At 59.0% G+C, this 11,382-nt stretch overlaps 1 protein-coding gene across 2 annotated transcripts; it reads left to right on the forward strand.

The window, feature by feature from the left end:
* The first annotated feature begins 6,665 nt into the window (after positions 1-6,665).
* Positions 6,666-10,643, forward strand: SIX2 (SIX homeobox 2). Of its 2 annotated transcripts, none has more exons than XM_035000507.1 (2): positions 6,666-7,297; positions 9,483-10,643. In XM_035000507.1, exons 1-2 carry the CDS (start codon positions 6,732-6,734, stop codon positions 9,805-9,807), a joined length of 891 nt encoding a protein of 296 aa, XP_034856398.1. In that variant the 5' UTR covers positions 6,666-6,731; the 3' UTR covers positions 9,808-10,643. The 2 variants fall into 2 exon arrangements, with proteins under 2 accessions (XP_034856398.1, XP_034856400.1); XM_035000509.1 differs by having other exon boundaries at positions 6,666-7,291.
* The last annotated feature ends 739 nt before the right edge of the window (positions 10,644-11,382 follow it).

An 11,382-nucleotide genomic window follows, 5' to 3' on the forward strand; every position in this document is an offset into this window, starting at 1 on the left:
AACAATAGCCCTAATTATCAAGCACCTATTGTGAACCAGATGCTGCATAAACGTTATCCCTAATCCCAAATGCAACTGTATTCAATTCAACAAGAAATTGTTGAATGCTTATTGTGCGCCAAGCACTGGGTCATTATTCTCATTTTCCAAATGAGCAAAATAGGCTCCAAGATTGAGTAATTTACTGAAGTGGTGGGTCTGGACCAAGGACCCAGGTCTGATGACAAAGCCCACGCCCTCTGCTCAACCCACACGACTGTCCCCAATTGTGAGCATTTACTAACAGTGCAACTATACTAGAATGATTGGAACAAAGATGGTAATTGCCAGAGGGCCAACCACACCTGTCATCACAAACCCGATGCCACAGCGCTACCAGAGGACATCTATTTGAGGCTGACATTGACCTGGTCCCTCTGCAGCAGCCTCATGCACAGGTTTTCCTAAGCTCTGTGCCCTCCCCCAGCAGGGCTGTATCTTGTTTCTACCTACTTTATTAGAGCGTTTTCACAGCACAGTGCATAAATTAATTAGCACACAGTCTTCGATAGGAAACAGCCCCTGGATTTTAGCCTTAATTCACAGAGACAACAAAATAAAGTATTGGATTTCCAAGCTAAGAACAATCTGGCTTTTTCCAGGTTCCCTTTAAAAAATGCAGAACTTGGTGGAAAGCCCTGTGTGCCTGCTTTCAATGGCTGGGGGAGAGTACCCCCTTGCCCAGGTGCCACCCAAATCAGGAGAGCCAAGAGCAGTCACCAGCCAGGGGGAGGGGGTATCACTGATGAGTGGGACTGATGCATTGTAATTAATGCTAATAAAAATAGATACTGCAGGAGAGAGAAGTGCCAAGCCAGGAATCCCTACTCCCGGATAGAATTTCTCACAGGTAATGGAAAGAAGAAGAAAAAAAAAAGCCACTTCTTATAGGAAACCTAATCTACACGTTGCCTACAGAGGATTTTTGTAAAGTAACTAAGGAAATGCAACTAAAGACAGCAGCCCCAGAAAAATTAGACTAGCTCGACTTAGAAAACTTTCTTTCCTGCAACCCAAGGGAACCTGGTAATGCTACAGGCGGAAAGAATTTCTAAGAGCAGCGCGTTCAGTCTGCAGTTTCTATGCGGTCCTACGGAGACTCCAGCACCCAGTGCTTCTGGTTGGAGGAAGCCAGCACAACTCTCGGAGACTTCCCCTACAAAGAGGACGAGAGCTGGGAGGGAAGAACAGGGGAAAAGGAGAGGAAAAGGGCCGTTTTCCCATTGGCCTGGTTCTTCTCAGTTGCGGCTGTCAATCAAATCCCACTGGTCATTCTGGCATCCATTCAAACATTTCCCGGGCACCTACTGTGTGCAAGGCAGATCCAGATCCTGGGGCGGGGAGAGGGGGGCGCTGGAGGGCAGGAGGTGGAGTAGAGGTGGTGGAGTTACGAGGGTGAAAAGCCGGTGTCTGTTCCCCAAGGATCATGTGATCAGACCCCGGCAACCTGGTGCGCCTCCGAGGGAGCGCACCTCCTGGACGCGCCGCACTGCTAGTGGCCTCTCTGCCAGAGCAAACGTCCGCCTAGTGCTGGGGGCCGGTGGGTACGGAGGCACCATCGGGCCCTCCCGGCGGCCTCCCCCTCCTCCGCTAGAGGCCTGGGAGCGCTGCGCATCCCCCCAACGACCCGGACTCTGGGTCCTGCCGCTTGGGGGCTCTCGCGGGCAGACCCGGCCAAAGGCAGGTTTAGGGACGCAAAGGCCCTCTGCGGCCCACACGAAAGAAAAAACAACAAAAAGCAAAAACAAAAACAAAAACCGGGCGGCGGACATAGGCGGCTTCCTGAACCCAAAGCCGAGAGCCTGGCCGCCTCACCGGATGCCCGGCCCGCCGTGCCCGCGCCCCAACCTCTCTCTAGGCGAAGGGGCCCGGCGTCCCCTGCCAGCCCGGGAGGGAGCGTGGCGCGGGCACGAAGGGACTCCAGCCCTGACCGTGACCGCGGGCGGGGACAGGAGGCTGGGCGTCGTCGGAGGGTGGGCAGCGCCCGGGGCCTGGGTACCCGCCTCAGGTCCCACTTGGTCTCGCCCGGTCCCGGCGCCTCCTCCGGCCGAGTCACCGGTTTGGCGGCCTCCAAACGGGCCCGAGCCCTAGTTCTCTCTCTTTTCGTTTGAACAAGAACCCCTGTGAGCCCGCGACCTCCAAACCGTTGTCTCGGGAGGGCCTTCTAGGCCGCCCCGTGGGTCCGGCCCAAAGAGGGACCCCCCTACTCCGGCCCTTGGGGGCCTGTGACCGTGCCAGGCACGTGCGGCGCAGGCGACGGCCCGAGTCGCGCCGTTTCCAGAGGCCTGCCGCCCGGAGCCCAGTGCCTGAAACCTTGCCCGGGGTTGGGGTGCCGTGGAGACCACTTTCTGAAATGGAGATTTATGTGAGCGGAATGCCTGCGCCTTGACTGCCCCCAAACGTTGGGCAACACAGAAAACCGTGGGGGCGGGATTTTGCAAATACCCCTCTTGTCCTCTGGGCCGCCGGGCGGCCAGGCAACCTAAGTGGGCCCAGGGCCCCGCGGCAGGGAGGCGCCCCGAGCTTCAGCGCACACCCGCCCTGCGCCGCTCGTCCGCTTGCAACGAAACGCGCCGCAGCCCAGGCGGGAGCGGGATGCCAGGTCTGAGCGAGCGTGCTGCGGGAACAGAGGGCTCTGAGATCGCGGACGCCGGCTGCCCCCACTACCCACAACACCGCCCCCACCCCCGACGGCGACGCCCCAGAACCCAGCCTGGTGCGAGCTGGGGGGAGGGCCCGAGAGGGGCGGTGCCAGGGCCATAGTCTTATGCCCAGGGGATTTCTGCAGCCTTCAAAGCCTGGAAAAAATAAAGATTAAAAAAAAGGGGGGGTGGTTCTAGTCTTCTGCTTTGGCACCGAGCCCCCCCCACCCTCGCCCCCTCCTCTGCTGGTGTTAGAAATAGCCTGTAAGCAGCCCCTCCTTAGATCGTCCCCTTCTTTCCCAAATGGCCTCAACCCAAAGTCAGGGAAGCCCTTGGGGGGCTGGCGAGGCTACTTTCTCCCTTCCCCAAAAGTTCTGCTAGTGGGCAATGTGCTAGCGCTGGGCTGGGCAAGAGGTGCCATCTGTGGGGCCCTGGGGCCTTGCTCTGGGGAGCTCCCTGCCCAGCTCCAGACACAAAGGCCCCAGGCTGCCCCTGACCAAGAGTCAGGGGCAAAGGCATTCTGTCAGTGTGGGCTCATTGGAACACACCCATCCACCTGTGCTGCAGCCTTCCAGAAAGCGTGATCCCAGGGGATTTTCAGCACACCTTAGAGGGGAAAGGAGACATTTTAGTGAATCCCAAATTTCCACCAATCTACAAAAGTTTTCCCCTTCCCAGCCATGGAGCCTCTCCTATTTGCGCTTACTGAAATGGCAAGTGCAGGTCTCCCCAGTATGTCTTAGGGAAGGAAGGAATGTGGGATTGGGTAGATTGGGGTGGGTTAGAACCAAGGCTTCTCCAGCAGCTGCCTCGAGCACCGCAACCTGGGGCTGAGATCGCCTTAAAGTCATGCTGGCATTTATCAAATCCTCACCCAGATACCTCCCATGTGCTCTGTCCTGTGGCAAAGACTGCCAAGAAAGGGGCTAGGCAGGGAGGGGGCTTCAGACTGTGAAGAGCCTAGCTGAGCTTGTAACCTTTTTAGGGCAGGCACTCAGCTGTCCCGGCTAACAAGAGGTTCTAGCCCAGACCTGCTAGAGCCAGTTTCCTACAAATATGGGAGGAAGGGGAGAGCTGGTCGCATATGATCATACACCCATAAATTGGGTAATGGTGTTCCACGTTTTCTGTGCTTACTCTGTGATAACTTTTCACATGGCACACATGATATTATCCAGGTCCACGGCTGTTCTCTTGGCATGGGTGACTCTTGGGCTTGGCAGCCGGGGGCCCCAAAAAGGGCAAAGCTGGAAAGAACAGTGAGTCTGAAGTCCCCGAAAATGTGCCTTAGCTGAACAGGGCCGGGCCCAATTCTGGGGGAAGTTCAATCTTGAAGCTCCAAGAGTTCAGGGAGGGGTATATTCATGGTGGAAACTGTGGCTGAGGTTGCAAAGGTCACCTGCCTTTTCAAGGTGAGGATTCTCAGAGCCAGCCTAGCCCAGAATCAGCAGGGACGCAAAAGATCACACAAGCCTCATCTAATAGTGGGAGAAAGTGAAGTGGAGCAGACCATAAGCTGGCCCAGTCTTACACCAGGAAGCTACTGCCCAGGCCCACTCACTGACACCAGTGAGTGGTGTCAGGGCTCCCCCACAGCCCAGCCTGACCTTGCCAAGATGTAAGATGGCTATGGTGAGAGCTGGGACCAGCCTGCTGTCATTAACCATGTGGCTAAAGATGAGGTCTTGAAAAGAGTAGGTTGCCCATTCTTGGGGGTCAGTAAGGAAGACTCTGAACATTAGTGCAGCCAGGGACAAATACTTCCCCATGTCTCCCAGAGGCCTCTAAGACTGACTATTGTGTGAACCCTGGGCAGGACACAGGACTCTGGAAAGAGTGGCCTGGAGGCAGCAGGGTTCCTCCCAGCCAACTGACAGAGACTCTGAAGATGCCACCTGCATTTCTACAGGGAGCTGTCCCTGGCACTGGCTTGGATCCTACTTTGACAGCCCTGGTCTCAACACACACGGGGCAAATCCAAAAGCAAGTCTTAGGGTGAGTCCCAAGGTTCCACTCTTTCATGCCCGCAACTCCCCCAGAGGACTTCTAGAATGCTAGAGCAGGGGGAAACTTTTGGAAATCTTGCTAAGGAGATGAACACTTAGAGAAACAAACACAGACTTTTCTCATAGACACCAAGCAAAGCAAAAACTTGAACCCAAGGTTCTGGACGCCCATCCAGTGCTCCTAGCACAACCTCTGGAGAAAATTAAAAAGGATGGGGGAAAAAGAAATGTGGCCTAGACACAGGTTCCACAGTTCTAAGCTGAGGGCAGAGCCCAGGCTCTGTGCTGGCTTGGGTCCTGGAACTAGAAGCAAGGTTGACTCCAGCCTCCAACAGCTCAGAGCAAAGGCAGGAAACGGAAGTGGAAAGGACCAGTCCGGGAAGAAGCTAAGCCCCGGGCTTTTCAAAACCGTAGAAACAGCAGCAACAACCCTCCCCCCTCCAGATTTTCCACCTACTCTCCATGCCCTCCTCCCAGAGAACCAGCACCACGTGTTTCCAAACGCGCCCATACAAAGACACAAACAAACCAGGATCCCCTTTTTAAGACCCTTATTCCGGAGCTCAGTGATCTGGTTCCCAGGCTGGAAGTGCCCGGGGCCAAGTCCGAGCTCAGAGGCCAGAGGGCGGGATGGTTCTTGCGCCCACTCTGTCCTCCCGGACCACCCACGGGGGAAGCGCCACGGGCGTCCTAGACTCTGTCCTCGCCTCCCCGTGGGCCGACTGCCGGCGCAGCAGACAGAAGTCAATTTCCCTAGAGGCCCCAAGTTAGTGCCTGGCGTTTCCCGGGCCGTGGGACCCGTGGGGTTAAGTGTGAGTCCCCGCCCGGCGAAGAGCCGAGAGTGCCGGGCTGGGGCGGTACCGACCTCGGGGCAGCCGGCCGGGTTAGAACAGAGAGGAAAGGCGGGATCCTCCACGAAGTTGTGTTCTCAGGCGTCCGCCTGCGGCCACTGCCAAATCTTCTCCACTTCTGTCTCCTACTCCCTCCCCCTTTCCCTCGAAGACCGCCCAGGTCCAGAGTTCCTAGGATGGGGGCGGGGCGCTGTCCTCTGGAAAAGCCAAATCTTTGAGAGGCGCGCAAGCACTTCCAAACTCTCCCATCCCACTGGACCGCTCCTGGGCAGAATTTACCCCAAAAACTGCAGACCCGGGAGGGCGCTGAAGACCCGGAGTGGGGGTAGGGCACCCAGGGGGGCCTCGAGAAAGCTGTTTCTTCCCCCTCGAGGTACCCTCCACCCTTCTCCCTCCTCTTCCTCCCAGCACCCCCTTAAGCAGTTCCCCGCCTTCTCCTCTCCCCTCTTTCCTCCCCACCTCGATCCTCCCCTTTTCTTCTCCGGGCGTCTCCATCCCGCCCCCCGCTCCCGTGTCCGTCCCCTCCCTTGCTCTATGGGCGTCCGCCCCGTCAATCACCACCGCCGACGGCCCCCGCCCGGTCCTCTCCGCCTCCCAGGTTCTTGGAGCGCCTCCCGCTCCCGTCTCGGGCCGCCCTCCGCTTTGCGCGGAGCCGGGCGATCTGTCAGCGGAGCCGGCCGGGGGGAGCCGCCCGACCCGCCCGGGCTCGGGTTACCAGTGACTGACAGCGTCTCCATGGCGAATAATTTGACTCCGACTATTGTCTGGCGCGGGCAGGCCCCGGGTCAGATAACCAGACCAATCAGGGCGCGGGCCGCCGCGCCTCATGCCCGCTTAGAATAATATTATTAAAAAAGCAGCGAGCGAGCTAGACGGGAGGGAGAGCGAGCAAGAAGCGAGCGAGGGAGCGGCGGGCGGGCGCGGAGCATGCGGAGCGGCGCCCCGGGCGGCCCCCGGGCTTGGACGAGGGCGCAGGCGAGGCGCGCAGGCGGCGGGGGCGCGGAGGAGCGCGGCAGCCGCGGCGGGCGCGGGGACGGACCGCAGTGACTCGGGGTTCGCCGGGAGACCGCGCGGGGCCGGGGGGGGCCGCCCCGCCCGCCTCTCGGCCCGGACGGCCCGGCGGGGAGGCGCCCATGCCGGACGGCGCAGCGCGGTGAGGGCGCGCGCGGGCGGGCGGGGACGCAGCCGGCACCATGTCCATGCTGCCCACCTTCGGCTTCACGCAGGAGCAAGTGGCGTGCGTGTGCGAGGTGCTGCAGCAGGGCGGCAACATCGAGCGGCTGGGCCGCTTCCTGTGGTCGCTGCCCGCCTGCGAGCACCTCCACAAGAATGAAAGCGTGCTCAAGGCCAAGGCGGTGGTGGCCTTCCACCGCGGCAACTTCCGCGAGCTCTACAAGATCCTGGAGAGCCACCAGTTCTCGCCGCACAACCACGCCAAGCTGCAGCAGCTGTGGCTCAAGGCGCACTACATCGAGGCGGAGAAGCTGCGCGGCCGGCCCCTGGGCGCCGTGGGCAAATACCGCGTGCGCCGCAAGTTTCCGCTGCCGCGCTCCATCTGGGACGGCGAGGAGACCAGCTACTGCTTCAAGGAGAAGAGCCGCAGCGTGCTGCGCGAGTGGTACGCGCATAACCCCTACCCCTCGCCGCGCGAGAAGCGCGAGCTGGCCGAGGCCACGGGCCTCACCACCACGCAGGTCAGCAACTGGTTCAAGAACCGGCGGCAGCGCGACCGCGCGGCTGAGGCCAAAGAAAGGTACGAGTAAGTAGAACTTCGGCGCCAGCTCCCCCGGGCTCCAGGGAGGGGGTCGCGGGGCGTGTGCACAGCCCCCAGGAGAGGCCTAGACTGGGTGCTCGGTCCCTGCCACGGCCCAGCTGCAGCCTCGTCTGACCCTGCGGGCCTTCAGGTCTTGTGGGAGGCCGAGAGGGCAGAAATTTGTCCAAAGCGGGCAAAGCGATCGGGGAAGTTGTCAATTAACTCCCTGGTCGCTGGTGAACAAAAGTGGAGAGGCAGCGAAGTTTGGGGCGAAAGCAAGACAGTGGCTGGATCATATGCAAGGGGGACACAGCTGGCAGGGTCTGACAGTCTTCGTAAGGACCGAGGGGTTCGGAGGGGGACTATCAGGGCTGCAGATTTGGGGCTGCCTGTGCGAATTCACCGGCACTTCCCCGCACTTCCTGTTCGCCTTACTCAGCCCTAGGCCAAAGTGTGATTAGGGGTCAGGACTGGGATTGATACTTTCCTGGTGTGACCTGGATGTGGAAGGTCCTGGGCAAGAATATTCATTGTCTGGGTATGGAAGTAGAAAGGGAGACTTTTATCCTGCATGGGAAGGACCAAGAGGAGCAAGGCGATGGGGCGGAAGTGTCAGCTGTAGGAGAGCAAAACAGAAACACATGCCCCTTTTCCTGCCCTCTTGGACCCAGCAGTCCTTCCCTGGCCTGCCAGGCTCTTGACTCCTCTCCCCTCAGGCCCTACTGTCTTTAGTGGGGAGGCCGGTAGGTCTGGGGTAAACTGAGAGCAACAGAAGGCCTGGGAGTTGCTTGTCGTCAAGGAAACCAGGATTTCCTGAACTAGCTTAACAGTTGACCATTAGGCCCTTGTGGCCGCCAGTCTGTGGCTCCTCTGAACCCCAAATATGAAGAAGGAAATGGGAGAAAAACCGATTGTGGGAACAGAAATTCAGCCTGAGTGTAACAGCAAAACAAGACACCTGGGGTTAGTGGAATGGGGCGTGTGCAGCCCAGAGTAAATGATTAGGGTGGGGGGAGGTTGCTGAACAGTGGACCCAGGTCTCTGGAAGTGGAAGGGGGAGCTTCAGGCCAACCCTGGCCTCTCAGACAATGAGGGTGGAGTATGTACAGTTGTAAGGTCTCCATTGCCAGCTATGTGGGAAGTTCCCTTCCAGGAAAACAGAAAGAAAAGGTCTTGGGAAGCCAGTGAGGAGAAAATCTACCCCAGATTCCAAATCTCTAGATCTGGTCGGGGCTGACCATCAAAGGCAGAGCAGGAGGTGGGTTCTCCCTCCTGGGGTCCCCCTCTTCCCAGCCTGGCATGCATCCAAACTCCTGAAGAACTAGGTTCTCAGGCCAGGCCCCAGGTGAGGGCTGCAGAACCCCTCAGTTTCTATATGATGGAAAAGTCTAGGCCAGGATTAGCAGTCCCCTCCATGCTTCTCCCAAGGGCTGCCTTCCGAGCCCCCAGCTTCTAGCCTCCCAGCCGAAGTTTGCACTGTGCCACCAGGCAAAGGGAGTGCTACATCCTCAGGGCCTTGTCCTTAGGCCCAGCAAGGAGAGCCCTCACAAGACCTGCCAGGTTGGAGCTAGAAAGAAAGGACCCTTAGCTCCAGGAACCTGACCCCCAAAAAGAGATTTGCCTTAAGGGGAGAAAAGCAATGGGAGGTGAAGGCCCATGAGATCCCTAACTTCAAATGGGGCCCTCAGCCTAGGCTCTAGGGGCCCTCACTCTCCTGGCCCCACTGCTACTGAGCTGAGCAACCCTGGCTCGGGGAGCCAAGAATCTGAAAATCCAGGCATCTTCCCTTTCTTCCCTGTCTCCTTCCCCAACTCCACTGAGCTGCTCCGTGGGCCCCTCTCCTCTGGCAAAGAAATGTTAGAAACTCAGTGAAGGGGGGAGGGGGCCAGAACGTACAGAGAACAGGAAAGATATTCAAGAGGTTAAGAACAGAAGAGGTGGGGGGATAGAGACGGCACAGTGAAAAGAATAAGAGAGAGAAATCTTGTATTGACCGATTAAGAGAACTGGCAGAAAGCGCGAGAGCCCCAGGCCAGGCCGAGAAAATGGTAGAAACCGAAAACACCCGCAGGCAGCGCCGGGCGGCTCTGGCGCGGAGGCGAGCGGCGGCGTCTGGCTCCGGTTGACGCGGCGGCGCAGGGCGGCCTCGGTTTCCCCCGTTGACCCGGCTGCTTTGCTCCTGCATTTGCAGGGAGAACAGCGAGAACTCCAACAGCCACAACCCGCTGGCTGCGTCGCTGAATGGCAGCGGCAAGTCGGTGCTAGGCAGCTCGGAGGACGAGAAGACGCCGTCGGGGACGCCAGACCACTCGTCGTCCAGCCCCGCGCTGCTGCTCAGCCCGCCGCCGCCCCCCGGGCTGCCGTCCCTGCACAGCCTGGGCCACCCTCCGGGCCCCAGCGCCGTACCCGTGCCCGTGCCGGGCGGAGGCGGCGCGGACCCTCTGCAGCACCACCACGGCCTGCAGGACTCCATCCTCAACCCCATGTCGGCCAACCTCGTGGACCTGGGCTCCTAGAGCCCCGCCTGCCTCGACGCGCTCGCCTTCCAGGCTTGGCGCTGGGGACCGGAGAGACGGTGTCGGGAGGGCGCCTTGCGCCGGCGGCTCCACCAGGTACTGAAAGACCCGCTCGCTGAGCGGGCAGAACCGCCGGCCGGGGCAGGGTGGATGGCTCTTTGGTTTGGTCTTTGTCCGCCGGGGTTTGTTTTCAACAAGTTGCTTCTGAGATCGTTTGGAACCCTGGGACCCGGCCTTGAACCCGCGAAGGGAATAAATTATACATTCTCATACTCTCTCTCCCGACCTTCTCATCCCTTCTTTCCTTTTCCATCCCCTTCCCTTGCCTTCCTTGCTCTTTCTTCCAGATCTTTTCCTTTCCTTCTCTCTTGTCCTCTCTACCTCCCCTTCTTGCTTTCCCCGTTCCCCATCCCTCTATATTTCTGGTTTGTCACCCCTTGGTAGGTTTCTGTTTCTCTATTTCTGTTTTTCCGTTTCTCCCCTGGCCGGCCCCTTGCACTCCTGGCCCCAGGGTCTACACCCCTCAGCCTTTCTCCTCCTGCGCGGACACCTATTTGCGTCCTCCTTCCTCCCTTTCCTGGGTGGACGTGGCAGGGGGAAGAGCAGAGGAGCCGGGCCTTCTCCAGAGGCCCTGCCCGGGGTTCAGCGGGGCTGCAGGTGTCAGCTGTGCTCCTAGTAACTTCCGTGCAAGAGAAAGGACCGTGGCACAGGGGCCTCTGAGCATGTCCCAGCCGCTTGCCCCTCTCTTTCTCTCGGTGAGGCCCGCCACGCTCTCTCCTCTTCCTCCTGGGACTGTGGTCACAGTGCTCCCGGCAGAGTGTGCCTCCCGAGCCACGGACTTGCCGTCTCCCTGTTACGCCCTCATGTGAATGTTCTTCGGGAAATATTTCTGCTTTTATTTTATAATAAAATTAGAAATCATAAATATATATATGGATATATACCACAAGGCCCGTGATCTGGGAGTGCAGCAGTGTCTGATTTCCCTACAGGGACTCGACACCCCGGGTGGACCGTTCTGGGCAGCGATGTCCCCAGGAGCCCCAGAAACCGGGAGCCGCCTTCCCCCATACACGTCGCTTGTATCAGCCCTAAGGTGAAGGGACTGAAAACTCTGAAACCTCCCCCCTCCCCCCAAAGCCCTCTGCTCCCTTTCCTGTGCGGGAAGCTCCCTGCAAAAGCAGGAAGGGGGTGGCCTGCTCCTCTTGGAGACTCTTCTCCCCCATCAGCGGAGCAGGGCCCTCACCCTCCTCTTTCTTCATTTCGGGGATGAGGATAAGAAAAGAGACGCTGTGTGCCGAACAAGGAAGGGACATATGTCTGGAGATGCCAAAGCTGGGGAACAAATCGGGCCACGGAGGTTTCCTTCGTGGAAAGAAGGTCGCAGTCCCTAGAACCTGGTGGGACGCCCTGGGCAAATTCGCTGGCCCCAAGGGCAGCCGCTGAGCCAGTGCAAAGCCCGGGTGGTGCGTGTGGACGTGGAGCAAAGGTCTCCAAGCTCAGAAATCGGTCATTTTGGGACGGTGATGAAAGGATGGGGGAGGAAGGGAAGTCCGAGGAGACTGGGGAGGCCCG

This window comes from Mirounga leonina, unplaced genomic scaffold (genome assembly GCF_011800145.1).
Source record: "Mirounga leonina isolate KUSES-001 unplaced genomic scaffold, KU_Mleo_1.0 Mir_125, whole genome shotgun sequence".
NCBI classification, from domain to species: Eukaryota; Metazoa; Chordata; class Mammalia; order Carnivora; family Phocidae; genus Mirounga; species Mirounga leonina.